At 34.8% G+C, this 16,567-nt stretch overlaps 1 protein-coding gene across 3 annotated transcripts in view; it reads left to right on the forward strand.

The window, feature by feature from the left end:
• The window catches only part of XPO1 (exportin 1), a 43,797-nt gene extending 28,697 nt beyond the window's left edge, over nucleotides 1-15,100 (forward strand). For all 3 annotated transcript variants that reach the window (XM_030877332.2, XM_060309443.2, XM_030877334.3), the window contains 19 exons: nucleotides 281-462; nucleotides 1,704-1,752; nucleotides 1,829-1,948; nucleotides 3,083-3,211; nucleotides 4,089-4,247; nucleotides 5,200-5,397; nucleotides 5,884-6,022; nucleotides 6,223-6,404; nucleotides 6,486-6,642; nucleotides 6,743-6,906; nucleotides 7,198-7,332; nucleotides 7,884-8,067; nucleotides 8,394-8,500; nucleotides 10,727-10,921; nucleotides 11,604-11,772; nucleotides 12,452-12,586; nucleotides 12,663-12,822; nucleotides 12,908-13,004; nucleotides 14,006-15,100. In XM_030877332.2, the coding sequence (XP_030733192.1) occupies nucleotides 281-462; nucleotides 1,704-1,752; nucleotides 1,829-1,948; nucleotides 3,083-3,211; nucleotides 4,089-4,247; nucleotides 5,200-5,397; nucleotides 5,884-6,022; nucleotides 6,223-6,404; nucleotides 6,486-6,642; nucleotides 6,743-6,906; nucleotides 7,198-7,332; nucleotides 7,884-8,067; nucleotides 8,394-8,500; nucleotides 10,727-10,921; nucleotides 11,604-11,772; nucleotides 12,452-12,586; nucleotides 12,663-12,822; nucleotides 12,908-13,004; nucleotides 14,006-14,152 (2,808 nt within the window). In that variant the 3' untranslated portion in view covers nucleotides 14,153-15,100. The remainder of the gene's footprint in view (nucleotides 1-280; nucleotides 463-1,703; nucleotides 1,753-1,828; nucleotides 1,949-3,082; nucleotides 3,212-4,088; nucleotides 4,248-5,199; nucleotides 5,398-5,883; nucleotides 6,023-6,222; nucleotides 6,405-6,485; nucleotides 6,643-6,742; nucleotides 6,907-7,197; nucleotides 7,333-7,883; nucleotides 8,068-8,393; nucleotides 8,501-10,726; nucleotides 10,922-11,603; nucleotides 11,773-12,451; nucleotides 12,587-12,662; nucleotides 12,823-12,907; nucleotides 13,005-14,005) is intronic.
• The last annotated feature ends 1,467 nt before the right edge of the window (nucleotides 15,101-16,567 follow it).

The following is a 16,567-nucleotide window of genomic DNA, read 5'->3' on the forward strand; positions in this document are numbered from 1 at the left end:
ATATCTGGCAAATATTGATATGCATACACATTAGAGCTAGATTAGACGAATCAGGATTATTGAGAGGAGGAGCAGGGCATTTGAGACACAGAACTTTGTGTTGTAGTTTCTACTCTGTACATTCTATAGAGAGCAGCACATTTCCTGTCTTAATAAAGGGGAAGAAAATGAAAGGTGGTTGATATTTGCTCCTGCTTTTGGTATCACGCAATTTCTATGAAGTTTGTTTTCTTTACCATTGACAAGTGAAATGAAATTAACATTTCCTATCTTATTTTAGATACTGAAACAAGAATGGCCAAAACATTGGCCAACTTTTATCAGTGACATTGTTGGAGCAAGTAGGACCAGTGAAAGTCTCTGTCAGAATAATATGGTGATTCTGAAACTCTTGAGTGAAGAAGTATTTGATTTCTCTAGTGGACAGATAACCCAAGTGAAAGCTAAGCATTTAAAAGACAGGCAAGTAATTGTTTTGGAATTTTTAAGTAATTTATCTAGCAATTTCAAGGAATTTGGAGATAGATTGTAAATTTTTAAGGAACTATGATTATTAAAAGTTAATACACCTAATTCTTTTCTACTACAAATTTAAATAGTGCTAAAGTGGCCTAATCTAAATATGGAGGCTTGAAAAATATGTATGACGTTATAGTAAAATTAACTTCATGCATGTCATGTGGAAGGAATATAGGTTAAGAATTCCCAAAAAACTCTTTGGAATCTGATTCATATGATGTCTAGTTAATCGTAGGTCCAAGGATATGTTGTGTCCAGATGTCTACTTTATTCTTAATATTCCTACATTTTATCAGTTTCCCTATAGTTAACACCAGGAACATGCCAGATTTTATTTTCTTCAACATAGTAATAAAAATGTGTTTAGTCATTAGGGAACAGAAATGTTTTTTACCTTTATGTATTCAGACTAGCTTCAGAATTTAGGATTTTTTCTCTGGTTTGGTGTATAAGCACATTTTAGGTGTATAAGCACATTTTAGGTTTGAGGATATATCGAACACCACTTCTCTCATTTTGGAGAGTTCTGTTTTGACTGTCTTGATTTAAAAGACTAGGTTGAGGGACTTCCCTGGCCGTCCAGTGGTTAAGACACCGCGCTTCCACTGCAGGGGGCGTGGGTTCGATACCTGCTTGGGGAACTAAGATCCCACATGCCATGCAGTGTGGCCGAATTTTAAAAAAATAAACAAAAGGGGCTTCCCTGGTGGCGCAGTGGCTGAGAGTCAGCCTGCCAATGCAGGGGACACGGGTTCGTGCCCCGGTCCGGGAAGATCCCACATGCCGCGGAGCGGCTGGGCCCGTGAGCCATGGCCGCTGAGCCTGCGCGTCCGGAGCCTGTGCTCCGCAACGGGAGAGGCCACAACAGTGAGAGGCCCGCGTACTGCAAAACAAAAAACAAAAACATAAATAAAAGATGTGATGTGATTGAAATTATTCTAATAGAGTAAGGATGACATGAAAACCAAACCTTCAAGAAATGAAATTAAGTGCTATTTATAGGTGAGTTTTAAGAGATATTTACACATAGTTTTAATAGCTTTGTAACTTTCGATGAAGTTATTGATATCTGTGTTTATAAATAGAAGTAACTCAAGTTTTCAGTGGCTGCTGAAATGTTAGTATGTAAATAATTACAGTGTTCATTTCTATGTTCTAAACTGATCAATTTTTTATTTTTTTAGCATGTGCAATGAATTCTCACAAATTTTTCAGCTTTGTCAGTTTGTGATGGTAAGTGCTTTTAATTTCATTTTAAAAACTAATTAATTATATAGGAAGATAATTTACAATCATGTTTTTGTTGTAGGAAAATTCCCAAAATGCTCCACTTGTACATGCAACTTTGGAAACGTTGCTCAGATTTCTTAACTGGATTCCACTTGGATATATTTTTGAGACCAAGTTAATCAGCACGTTAATTTATAAGGTATAGTGAATACATTTCAGTTATATTTATCACTGGATAGTGGTGTGTATTTTCTTAATTTGTAATGCTCTTTTGAATATTAAAACCATTCCACATTCACAGCCATAATCAGCTTTGTTTCCGAGATGAGGAAATTGCTCAGAAGAACTTTTCTGTAGTTTCAACTACTAATTCTTAAAAACCGTGTCAGAATTTTATGATTCTGCCACTCATACCAGGCAGTCTCCCAAATTGTATGTGAACAATAATGAATTTGGTTTCCTTTTAGTTGCAGTAGCATGTAATACCTATGTAAAGTCTTATAATTGTTCATCCAGATATAGTTACCAACTGGTTGTATTTCCAGATGTTTTCTAATCAGATATAATGAGTAAATTATGTATTTAATTAAGACCTTATAAAAGCAGACTATTATAACTTACGTTTGGGGCTTTGTAGTTGAGGGTTTGATATGGTCATGTTCTAATCTGAATTTACTATGTTAGAGCCACCATTTTATCCATAGACAGTTTATTTTAAATTGTTTGCCATTGTCAACAGTAGTGCAGGAAATACTGGACATTTATGCACTTGTCCAAATATTTGGTATAAATTTTAATACATGTAAGTATTGGATCAATAGGTATGTCCATTTTTAAGCCTTCTGACGCTTACCAAATTGCCACACCCAATGGGAGGCTATTTTTATACCTTCTCAACAGTTAAATATGAAAGAGCCAATTTTTCCACACGTTATTAATCCTAGGTGTATTGCCCATCTCTTAAAATCCTAAACAATTAAAGTCTTTTTAGATTATACAGAAAACATGATGTCTTTAAAAGTCATGTAATAGACTGTGGGGAAAGTTTCTAAGCAACTTTGTGTTTTCCAGGTGTCTGAGGACACATCAAAAGAAAGCACAGTATACTACTAAAGCATTTACTGTCTATTGGATGGATAATGAAATTTTCTTAAAATATATGTGCCAAAAAACCCTATCACCACCTATTTGCCTGATATTTTTCCTCTGTGTTCCTGATTTTTAAATCCTTTGTTATTTTTTTAATTGTTAATTTTAAGTAAAGTGCTTCAGGCCGTTTAATTTTATGCTTCCTTCCCCCCCCACCCCACCCCCTTTTTTTAAATTAAAATAGTTCCTGAATGTTCCAATGTTTCGAAATGTCTCTCTGAAGTGCCTCACTGAGATTGCTGGTGTGAGTGTAAGCCAGTATGAGGAACAATTTGTAACGCTATTTACGCTGACAATGATGCAGCTAAAACAGGTAATACAACACCCTTAAAAACTGACTAAACAATTTTAGTGCCTTAGAAAATGTTGGGTTTGAGTTGAACCATTTCAGCACAGCTTACCATAAATAGATGAGCTGTAATATGATTGTATATTTATTATATAAAATGAAGGGTAAGCTAGAAATTTTTATGAACATTTTGAAAATTCCTTGAAGTAAATTCTCTGGGAGTGTCATGGTAATTTATTTCTACAGAATTTAGAGGCTTAGTAACCTGGGGTTTAATATCAGTTCTGCCTTTGACCTTTTATCTCTTAAATGAAGGGATTAGCCAAGTGTTAGTCTGACTAGGTGTATATGAAATTATCTAGAAGGTTAATCACAAAACTATATTACTATATATGTTAGTGATCTGAATTAACTATTTTTACATTTTTAATGACCCTAGGTGGGAAAACTGATGTAGGGAATATGTCAAAGCATAATCTTTGAGGAAATTTTAACTACTTGCAACTTTAAAAAAAAAATCAAAAGCTAGGACAGCAAGTTACAAAAATGGATATAATAGACCAAGGCATTCTAGGGGAGAATAAGCTGTTTAACTCCATATGGTTTTTTTGTTGTATTTTAAAAAAAATTTATTTGGTTGTACTGGGTCTTAGTTATGGCAGGCGGGCTCCTTAGTTGTGGCATGTGAACTCTTTATTGTGGCATACATGTCTAGTTCCCTGACCAAGGATCGAACCTGGGCCCCCTGCATTGGGAACTTGGAGTCTTATCCACTGTGCCACCAGGGAAGTCCCACTCCGTATATTTTAAAATTAGTAAAAGGGTGGTGGAAATTTAGAACTTAAATGTAGTATCTTTGTTTTTAAAATGAAGGGCTTATGATCCATATTTAACCTCGCAGATGCTTCCTTTAAATACCAATATTCGACTTGCATACTCGAATGGAAAGGATGATGAACAGAACTTTATTCAAAATCTCAGTTTGTTTCTCTGCACCTTTCTTAAAGAACATGGTCAACTTATAGAAAAAAGATTAAATCTCAGGGAAACACTCATGGAGGTAGGCTTTATGGAGCCTTTGGCTTCTGAAATTAATAATAAAAACTTAAAGTACAACGTTGTTCTAAAAATTCCTGTACCTTTTAACGTATCTTACCTGTTACTTGTCTGTGTAATATAAATATATGTTGCCAATTCTGAATTATAGTTGTTAAAAGCCAAGTGTCACGATTTTTGTGTTCTACTCAATACCAGATCAATAATTTATAATGAAAATTAAATTCCTAAAGCGTGTGCAGATTTGTCATTTCTAAGATGAAAAGTCTAAAGACCTTATTTTAAAATTGAGATGTAATTTACATAACATAAAACTATCCATTGTAAATTGTTTGATTCAGTGGCATTTAGTACATTCACAGTGTTGTCAACCATTACCTATTCCAAAACATTTTCATCACCCACAAAGGATGATGTACCCATTGAAACAGTCACTCCCTCAATCCGCTCTACCCTCCAGTCCCTAGCAACCAGTAATTTGCTTTACATCTCAATGGATTTAACTATTCTGAACCTTTCACATAAATGGAATCATAACATACTGATTTTTGTCATTGGTTTCTTTCACTTAGCATGTTACTATGTTACAGCATGTATCAGTACTTAATCCCTTTCATGGCTGAATAATACTTTGTATGGATAAACGTCGAGTTTTGTGTCCGTTCATCTGTTGAACATTTGGATTATTTCTACCTTTTTGCTATTACCAAATGTCTTTTAATGTCCATACCTTTTTACAATCACGTAAGTTTCTTGACACGTCCTAGGACATGTCAGAAGAAAGCACAGTTGTTCCTAGAGAATTTCTGTTGTCTGTTTGATGAATAATGAAATGTCAGAGTTGTACAGAATGCAACATGAGTTTTTATTTCCCGTTAACGTAGCAAATGGAAAGCAGTTTGAGGTTGGTTAGTAACGTCTAAGGATTGTTTTAATAGTTTTGGTCTCCTATGTAGGCCCTTCATTATATGTTGTTGGTATCCGAAGTAGAGGAAACCGAAATCTTTAAGATTTGTCTTGAGTACTGGAACCATCTGGCAGCTGAACTCTATAGAGAGAGCCCATTCTCAACATCTGCCTCTCCATTGCTATCTGGAAGTCAACATTTTGATGTTCCTCCCAGGAGGCAGCTGTATTTGCCTGTGTTGTCCAAGGTAACAGTAGTGGGTGATTGAATGTGCTTCCTGTGATTTGGGGGACCAGATGCAAATACTGGCTTTTATTTTTTGGCTAAATCTATCCAAGCACCACCTGTGAGTTTCTTAGGAATGAAAATGAGATGCAAGAAAGTTAACAATTGATTATTTTATTTTATTTTATTTTGCGGTATGCGGGCCTCTCACCGTTGTGGCCTCTCCCGTTGCGGAGCGCGCAGGCTCACGGGCCCAGCCGCTCTGCGGCATGTGGGATCCTCCCGGACCGGGGCACGAACCCGTGTCCCCTGCATCAGCAGGCGGACTCTCAACCGCTACGCCACCAGGGAAGCCCAACAATTGATTTTTATCCATGTTATTTATTCTTTTATATTGTGGGAATAATTTTGTTTGGTATGTTGGTGTTAAGTGGGAGTGGGGGTTACATTTGATGTGACTGATTTCAAAGATCTAACAGATTTGTTTCTCTTGTTTATTGTTGAATAGGTCCGTTTACTGATGGTTAGTCGAATGGCTAAACCAGAGGAAGTATTAGTTGTAGAAAATGATCAGGGAGAAGTTGTAAGAGAATTCATGAAGGATACAGATTCCATAAATTTGTATAAGAATATGAGAGAAACATTAGGTAAGTTAATAAATACTGTTAATTTAATCTTCATCTTTGTAATTCAGTTTGGGGTGGAAATACTTTTTTAGGAAATATGGCATGCTTAGGTTCTCAATCTGTTAATAGGCATCCTTATTAATGTGCTATTAGTCTTCGTAAAAATCTTTTTGCTCATTAAGTTTTGCAATTTGAAACATTTGGAATTTTTTTCCTTGTAGTTTATCTTACTCATCTGGATTATGTAGATACAGAAAGAATAATGACTGAGAAGCTTCACAATCAAGTGAATGGTACAGAGTGGTCATGGAAAAATTTGAATACATTGTGTTGGGCGATAGGCTCCATTAGTGGAGCAATGCATGAAGAGGATGAAAAACGATTTCTTGTTACTGTTATAAAGGTATGTAAGAGATAGGTATGAACTGGAACTTTAGCTAAGTGTATTTTATTACAAATGACTGAAATTTGTCTTATTTTACAGGATCTACTAGGATTATGTGAACAGAAAAGAGGCAAAGATAATAAAGCTATTATTGCATCAAATATCATGTACATAGTAGGTCAATATCCACGATTTTTAAGAGCTCACTGGAAATTCTTGAAGACTGTAGTTAACAAGCTCTTTGAATTCATGCATGGTAAATCCTATTTGCTTAATATATTTTATTTAGTTTTGCTGAATAAAAAATGGAAATTTTTTTTTGAAAATTTTTTTGATAATTGTTTTTGTGTTGTTAGAGACCCATGATGGAGTCCAAGACATGGCTTGTGATACTTTCATTAAAATAGCTCAAAAGTGCCGCAGGCATTTCGTTCAGGTTCAGGTTGGAGAAGTAATGCCATTTATTGATGAGATTTTGAACAACATTAACACTATAATTTGTGATCTTCAGCCTCAACAGGTATGTGGATCAGCAAGCATATTTTTCTTAGAAAATAACTACTGTTTTAATGAGAATTTATTAATGGGAATAGAAAGAAAGCCACTCTTGAATGCAGTTCAAGTGTTTCTGTGGTTAGGTTTTTATAGTGAGGCAGAAATTCAACCAAAAGTTTGTTAGGCTGTTTTCATACTTAATATAAATTATTTCTGACACTTTAACAAAATTAGTTTTAAGTGTATATGTGGATTGTTTGTGTGTGGTTTTCCTTATTATGATGCATGCAAGTAAAATGTCTGCCTTTTAACATAGGTCCATACATTTTATGAAGCTGTGGGGTACATGATTGGTGCACAAACAGACCAAACAGTACAAGAACATTTGATAGAAAAATACATGCTACTTCCTAATCAGGTTTGGGATAGCATAATCCAGCAAGCAACCAAAGTAAGTTTTATTACTTTTTGTAAAAGTTCTAATGGAAATTGAGAAAATTATATTTACAGAAGTAATAAATTTAGTACCTTTGACATGTATATCTGATCCATAAGTGCTTTTTTTTTTTTTTGGTGGTACGCGGGCCTCTCACTGTTGTGGCCTCTCCTGTTGCGGAGCACAAGCTCCGGACGTGAAGGCTCAGCGGCCATGGCTTACGGGCTTAGCTGCTCCGCGGCATGTGGGATCTTCCCGGACCGGGGCACGAACCCGTGTCCCCTGCATCGGCAGGCGGACTCTCAACCACTGCGCCACCAGGGAAGCCCCATAAGTGCTTTTATGTGTACTTTTGCACATTGAAAAAATTGTAGTATTTTTATTCTGTTTTGATGCAAAATTGGGAATATTTTGCTCTGTTTTTAGTAATGAAGACTTTTGCATTAGTTTCACCATTTAACATTATAAATGTGATGGTGCTTTGGAGTAGTGTGGGTAATGTTTTTTGCTTTAGCTACAAGAATAATTCTCATATGTTAAATGGAGTTGTTTTTTGTCCTTCGCAGAATGTGGATATACTTAAAGATCCTGAAACAGTCAAGCAACTTGGTAGCATATTGAAAACAAATGTGAGAGCCTGCAAAGCGGTTGGACACCCGTTTGTGATTCAGCTTGGGAGAATTTATTTAGATATGCTTAATGTATACAAGTGCCTCAGTGAAAATATTTCTGCAGCTATTCAAGCTAATGGTAAGCGATTCTGAATTCTTATGGAATGATGTATTAATAAGTCAGTTCTGCATTCACTGCCTTGGCGTAAGCATTCAGCACTTCTCACAGATTTAAATTAATCCGTCCCATGTTTCAGGCGATCCTAGACAATTTTTTTAACCACTCACAGGCCCCTTTCCCCTATAAAATTAGTCTTAGTTTATTTTCTCAGGAAATTCATCTGTGTACTCTTGTGTTTTAAGTTTTCTAATGGTAAATGGGAACTAATAGTATCTGAAGTACCTGTAACTGCCAGTGTAGAATTTTAGTTGTTAAGCTGGATTCCACCTGATTGTATTTTTTAGGTGAGATGGTTACAAAGCAACCATTGATTAGAAGTATGCGAACAGTAAAAAGGGAAACTTTAAAGTTAATATCTGGTTGGGTGAGCCGGTCCAATGATCCACAGATGGTAAGTGAGATGTGCTTTTTGTTTTTAAAGTTGATGCTGCATTCTCTGGAACGTGCATATATTCTGTATGCGTTTAGCTATTTTAAAGGTAATTTAGATGTTTACATCTGGCATTATTTTATAACATTCTATTTAGTGGAGTCCCTGAGTACATTAAAATAATAAGATATATACCATCTTCGAAAGAAATTGCTGTTAGTGGTGAGGGGGTTGGTGATGTAACAAGATAGCTGAGATGATTGGGTCGTTTTTATTTTTCTTTGGATAGAGTTCAGATGAAATTTTTGTTTTCCTCATGGCTTTGAGAGCAATTTGCAAAGCTGTCATTAGTTTGCCTTTTCAGTGGGTGGGGGGGAGTAAGCACTTTCCTAGTTGAAGGTTTGAAAGTCTCTTTTGCGCTCTTATTCCTGTTAGTTTTAAATGGTTTTCAGAAACTAAACCAGCTCCATATGCCTCAACTTGGGGAAAATGAGATTTATATTTAGTTATTGTATACCTTTCATTTTCTTGATCCTGGGAACATTACCAAAAATCTTATCCTGTTTATCACTATTGTGTGGAAGTAGCACTGACAACCGTGCAACTTACTTTCATAATTTTAAACTTTCAGTATTGTTCCTATTGATACGGAAATTTTTTTCAGGAAATTCTCAAGGTATCAAGCTTAAATACCAAAAGGTTTTAAACATGTTTATGTATGAGATCAGAACTGTATTTAAAATTGGAAAGTAAAAAGTAGGATGAATTGAAGGAATTGAGAAGTTCATAATTTACAACAACTTAGGCAATAATTTCAGGAGTATCAGTGATGATAATAAGAAGGGTCTCATTATGTTTTACAACTAAGGTTTATGTTGAGGTTTGGGGCTGTGAATTCAAAGATAGTCAAACACTTCAGATCCAGTATGTAGGAAAATAAATTATTTCAGTGTTAAGAGTAGAAATGTCAGGGTGGGGGAGGAAAGAATAAATGAGTCATGGGTATGAAATGTATAACGTGGGGAATATAGTCAATAACTCATAACTTTTTATGGTGACAGATCATAACTAGACTTAATGTGGTGATCATTTGAAATGTATAAAAATACCAAATCACTCACTATACTGTGTAACAGGAAGTTACATCGTGTTGTAGATCAACAAACATACAACGAACTCATAGAAAAAGATACCAGATTTGTGTTTATCAGAGGTGGGAGAATGAGGGGAGGGGAAATTGGATGAAGGCAGTCAAAAGATGTAACGTTTAGTTTTAACATAAATAAGTACTAAGAATGTAATGTACAAACATAAATGCAATTAACACTGCTCTTATGTTATATAAGAAAGTTTAAGAGTAAATCCTAAACGTTTTCATCACAAAGTTTTTTTTTCTATTTGTATCTATATGATGATGTTCACTAAACTTATAATCATTTCATGTATGTAAGTAAACTTAGTGCTATATATTAATCATGTCTCAATAAAACTTGAAGAAAAAGAAGTGAGAATCAGTTCTAGTTAAGAGGAACCAAGTAGGTAAAAGGAAAAATAATTTTGTGCTTATCCTTCAAATCTTAACTAGACTTGTTTTGTTGTATGGTGGGACGTACTAACTAGTAACCTTCAGTTAAATGAAAGATGGTTATATTTATTGTGCACATCTTAATGGAGAACCTATTAAAAGCATAGAAGTTACGCCTTACTAAGACTGTATTTATTGAGAATCTTGGAAACTCACACACAGTCTTTCTGGCATAGTCCAGTTCCTTTTTTGAGAGTAAGTGATGGTTATTATTTCTGATTATTAAAATATCAACTAGCATTCATTAAATTAAAAAAATCATTGAGTGGGTGTCTGCTTTTGGTTAGATATGAGTACCTTGGTACAGTGTTGGTGAGGAGGACTCTACTTTGAGGTTACCAATCCCATACACACAGTATTCCTAGAATCCTGGTCCTGCCACAATACTTAGAGTGTCAGGCCCCAGTTTCCTTTAATAATTACAGATTTAAACTATGCAGTGTCCATGGCCCTTCTCAGCCTATTGTGATTTCTCGCTTTCTCTTGGTAAGGTTTTAATATACAAAAATTTTTAAAGCACAGGAGTTTCCAGTTTTCAGCAGATGATCAACCTAGATTAAATCTTACAGATGACATTGACCTAGCTGCTTAATAAGAGTTAGCAAGTGCCTACACTAAAATTGAAAAGTTGTGGGTTTTTTTGTTTTGTTTTTTTTAAACAGGTAGCTGAAAATTTTGTTCCTCCTCTGTTGGATGCAGTTCTCATTGATTATCAGAGAAATGTCCCAGCTGCTAGAGAACCAGAAGTGCTTAGTACTATGGCTATTATTGTCAACAAGTTAGGAGGACATATAACAGCTGAAATACCTCAAATATTTGATGCTGTTTTTGAATGCACATTGAATATGATAAATAAGGTATGTGATTTGCATTTCAGTTACATAATGAGAGGTTCTGCAGTATGTCCTTATCACTTTTAAAAGGATAAATAATGGCTGTCTATGAGTACACCATAAACTTTAGCCTCTCATATTAAATATTTGAACTTCTAGATAAGAAAAATACTTTTTAAATTTACAAAAGTAAATTTGATAGATTGTTTATTCAAATAGCAGCTTGCATTTGTTGAATACTTGCTGCATTTTAGTCACTGCCATTTTAAAGTGTAGTCTGTGCTTATAAGGAATGGGAAAATGTATTAATCAAGAAGAAAAAAAATGTACATGTAAGTGTACACATCTACACAGTAGACAACAATTTTTCTAATCTGTATTAGTGATCTCAAAGTCACTTAAAAGTGGTAGTAACAGTCTCAGAGTTACTAGAAAATATGACGGTCTTTATGTGGGTTTTGTTGAGTTCTCTTTATAATAAGGTGAACTTGTATTCTTTCAGTTTGGTAATTCATTTGTCTAATAAATAGTAATTTTGTCTTCCCTGACAGGTGAATTCTATTAGCTTTTGAGTTTGACTTTCACATCTTAACGGGGTCCACTAACAACTCCAAACATTTATACTGAATTAGGGCTTGCTTTCCCCCTTCCATTTAACATAATTCAGGCATTGAAACTTTATTTTGTTCCCACTGTTTGTTTTTAGGACTTTGAAGAATATCCTGAGCACAGAACGAACTTTTTCTTACTACTTCAGGCTGTCAATTCTCATTGTTTCCCAGCATTCCTGGCTATTCCACCTGCACAATTTAAACTTGTTTTGGATTCCATCATTTGGGCTTTCAAACATACTATGAGGAATGTAGCAGATACAGGTAAATACACAGAAACGATGTTCTTTATTCATTTGCTTACCAACCCACAATCCATGTACAGACACTTACAGGTAGGTGTATAGTGGTAGACAGGTAGGTATCACTTTACTTCTCATGGTTTTGCTTGAGTGCATCAATTCCATAGATAGGTCTGAGTAAGTCCTATAAACAGTTTAATCAGATCCAGAGTGAGTTCATAGACAGAATTGAGTTAGAGGGAGATGGGCATAAGATTCAAGGCAGGGAGAACATCACTCACCCATATCCTCACCAGTGTTTCCTTTTCCCCATATGCTTTTCCTCTGTGGCACTGAGGGTTAACTAAGGATAAAACAAAAAAACTGTTTATAGTTGGAGGATTTGTTTTCCTTTTAAATAATAACTGTTTTATGTAATAGAAAAATCTACTCAGTTGCACTGCTTTTGGAGTGGAGGTAGAGAGAATCAACTAAACCTTCAGAAATACTGGAAAGGTGGTAATGATTAGATTATAGCCTGTAAGTTAGCAGACATTGATTCCAGTTTAACTCCATTACTGAGTCAAGATAATTTAGGCAAATAATTGTCATTAGCAAAAAAAGAGGGGCGAATGGACTTCGAATGAATTGTTTAATAGCTGAAACACCATCATGAATGTTGTCAGTATGTAATAACGTTGTTGGCATTATATGTATTTTAGGCTTACAGATACTTTTTACACTCTTACAAAATGTTGCACAAGAAGAAGCTGCAGCTCAGAGTTTCTATCAAACTTATTTTTGTGATATTCTTCAGCATATCTTTTCTGTCGTGACAGACACCTCACATACTGCTGGTAAGAATTTAAAGCCATAAAAGTATGTGTTCCGGTTGCTCTTATATCTTGAAGTTAATGATGTCCTTCTTAACAGGTTTGACAATGCATGCATCTATCCTTGCATATATGTTTAATTTGGTTGAAGAAGGAAAAATAAGTACACCATTAAATCCTGGAAATCCAGTTAACAACCAAATGTTTATTCAGGAATATGTGGCTAATCTTCTTAAGTCTGCATTCCCTCATCTTCAGGAGTAAGTATAAATAGACTTTTTAATAAACTTAAATTTTTAAGTTTTTTTTTTTTTAAGCAATTAATCATTGTGTTTTGACTTGCAGTGCTCAAGTAAAGCTCTTTGTGACAGGACTTTTCAGCTTAAATCAGGATATTCCTGCATTCAAGGAACATCTTAGGGATTTCCTGGTACAGATAAAGGTATGTATTTTATTTGCAGTTGCAGAAGTATTGACTAAATACTGATTGAATTCTTGCATCCAGAATTGACCACTTTTTGTAATGCAAAATGAGTGGGCTTTTAAAATATGTGTAGTCTTACTCTTTTGAGACTGATTACAGAAGGAAACACTTTCAAAGTCAAGGCCAGGAAGAGGAGATAGGTTTGAAATGTTCGGGGGAACTTTTTATTAATATAATTCATTTTAGAATATCTGTTGCAACATTGTGATTGAATCCCATAGGTATTTTTAAAGGAGTGGAATGGGTGAAAGAAACACATTGGTAGTTCCTTTTGGGATTTTCCATTTTGTTAGTAAGGAATTCATTTTAGGGGGAACATAATTAGCAGATACCACCCTATTTTTACTGCTGTTAAAATGCTCCATTTACTTATGGGAAGAGGGATTTTTCTTGTATCATCATGCTTTAAAGAAATACAAAAAGTACCATGAAACTCATAAGTAGTTGATGTTATCTATGTCTATTAAAGAATTGGTCACATAAGATATGCAGGTTTTTTCCCCTCCAAAATACAAAGGTTTTGTTGTTGGGTTTTGTTTTTTGTGTTTTTTTTTTTTACTGTAAATATAAAATTAGTTAAAAAAAAAACTAATTCATAAAGTTGAGAGTGTATAAAGGATGAAAATTGTCTGAAACACAGCTATGAGGACAATTATAGAAACTTGATCGTTAGTCTTTCTTGGTATCATTGCTTATGGAGTATATTTTGTATATGGCATTACACTATCCCTCTTTTGAAATCTTTTTTCCCCCCAACTAACACCTTTGGTTTTTAATTCAGTTGTGTAGAATTATAAAAATAATATACCATAATTTAAACTCAGTAATTGATGGATAAATTATATTGCTTGTGTAAACTGGGAGGTGCTTATCTACACTTCTTTTTTCCCAAAGGCAAGTCATTTTGCGAATTGAAGTTTACTAAAGTATGTTGACGTTTCAACTATCTGTTTCCACAGGAGTTTGCAGGTGAAGATACATCGGATCTCTTTTTGGAAGAAAGAGAAACAGCCCTTCGACAGGCTCAGGAAGAGAAACATAAACTTCAAATGTCTGTCCCTGGCATCCTTAATCCACATGAAATTCCAGAAGAAATGTGTGATTAAAGTCAGAAGTCATGCTGGGTTGTTGTTGTTTTTTTTTGTTTTTTTTTTTTCTTTTTCTGGTTTTTTTTTTTTTTTCTTTTTTCTGCAACTCTGTTAGCAGATGAAAACAGCATCTGGATATTTGTCGACCAAAATGATGCCAATTTGTAAATTAAAATGTCACCTAGTGGCCCTTTTTCTTATGTGTTTTTTGTATAAGAAATTTTCTGTGAAATATCCTTCCATTGTTTAAGCTTTTGTTTTGGTCATCTTTATTTAGTTTGCATGAAGTTGGAAATTAAGGCATTTTTTAAAATTTTACTTCATGCCCATTTTGTGGCTGGGATGGGGGGAGGAGGCAAATTCAATTTGAACATATACTTGTAAATTCTAATGCAAAATTATACAATTTTTCCTGTAAACAATACCAATTTTTAATTAGGGAGCATTTTCTTTCTAGCCTGTATTTCAGTCTAGAAGAAAAGATAATGAGTAAGACAAATTGCGTTGTTAAAAGGATTATTATAGTGCTGCATTGTCTGAAATTAGCACCTCTTGGACTGAATTGTTTGTCTAGGCTACATGTATTACAAGTCTGTTTGGCAAGTTTGCAGCAAGATCATGTGCATATCATCCCATTGTAAAGCAACTTCAAAAAATATGGGAACACAGTTAGTTATTTTTACACAGTTCTTTTTGTTTGTGTGTGTGTGTGCTGTCGCTTGTCGACAACAGCTTTTTGTTTTCCTCAATGAGGAGTGTTGCTCATTTGTGAGCCTTCATTAACTCGAAGTGAAATGGTTAAAAATATTTATCCTGTTAGAATAGGCTGCATCTTTTTAACAACTCATTAAAAAACAAAACAAAACTCTGGCTTTTGAGATGACTTATACTAATTTACATTGTTTACCAAGCTGTAGTGCTTTAAGAACACTACTTAAAAAGCAAAATAAACTTGGTTTACATTTATTTTCCCTTTATTGGCTCAAACTTATTCCTATATTAATGAGAGTGGTTATTTGTGTTTAGGTATTAGGTAATATTTTTAAATGAAGTTTGATACCTGTTGACTTCTAAATATTATTTCTAAGGTTATTAAGTAAAGGCAGCACTTGTATAAAATGAACATGCTCCTGAAATACCTTCTGTTCCCAAGAAACAAGTCCTTCCTGTGACAGCTTGGCGCACATTTTACCTTTACTTGCGGTTAAAAAGCATCTTCTTTATTCTGGTTAGGGGCTAGGGGTAACAAAGCTTAAAATTAGTCTTAATGAGAACCAAGGGGCAGAAAGCTACTGCACATATTCTTGATTAATTCTACTCTTGTAAAACAACCCTTGGAAGTAGTGTAGTCCCTTTGGGAAAGGTGGGAAGAGAGGAAAAAATGTGTAAGAGTGCCTACGAAATATGAAAAGGGAGTAGAAAAACGAAACCAACTTGGGTGAACCTGTTTCCAGAGGATTAAATTAGCCTTCTATAAACCTAGACTAAAACCTAAGCATTTGAAGTGCCTCATGTTCGTGGAGAATCAGCAGCTTGGTATAATTGCTGTACTCCTAACTTTATAGGTCTTTGGCGAAAACTAGCATCATTTTAGTAGAATGTAATCATACATAAAATAGTCATTTTTTAGAACAGATGGTAAGATTTTTAAATGTGTTCAAAGAGGAATATTGAAGGGCTTTGTTTAAAACTTCAGCTTTGTTAAAAGCTTGATTTGATCACTGGTATTGGCCTGAAAATAAGAGGTTTTCTTGGATCAGTCAAGACCTCAAGTCCAAATCGTTTGCTGTATTTGAAATCAGCTGTAAGTTCATGTTTGGTTTAGAACAGCTGTCACCATTTCCATTTCCATTCCGTGTAATTTTCTTATCCTATAGCCCCATTGCCTACCTTGATATGTTCTGGATGTTTAAGAAACCAGGCTTTGGCCAAAATGAGACTGATAGCTATAGCAAATTAAATCTAGGATGGGCATTTCTTGCTTAATTGAAAGTTAATCATATCAGGCCAGCTTCAAAGGTATTTGACAGCAAAGCCCACTGATAAACTGGCCATTCGAGATGTTTGGTTTAGTGCTGTTTAACTCTTGGAACAAGGCAATGTCTCAGTTACAAATTGTGAAAGAGAACTAGAATTGTCTCATAAGTGGGTCTGAATCCTGGTCTAGGCACCCGTTAGAATCTTGGGCAAGTCATTTGAACTTTGAAGATGGGATCACAAAGCTAATTCCTGAGTCAGTTGTGAGGATATCTCAACGAACAGTAGGATGCATTTTTTTCTTCACATTTTAGCATGTCTGGAAATCAGGGTGTATTTTACAATCCATGGCACCTGAAAATTACAGTGACGAGGCAATACCCCTGGCATATTTCCTTGCTTGTCCCTGTGTGAACTTAGTTATAATGGTTTGTAAGCATTTATTTAATTGCTATT

The sequence above is a fragment of the Globicephala melas genome, chromosome 12 (genome assembly GCF_963455315.2).
Source record: "Globicephala melas chromosome 12, mGloMel1.2, whole genome shotgun sequence".
In the NCBI taxonomy this organism is placed as follows: Eukaryota; Metazoa; Chordata; class Mammalia; order Artiodactyla; family Delphinidae; genus Globicephala; species Globicephala melas.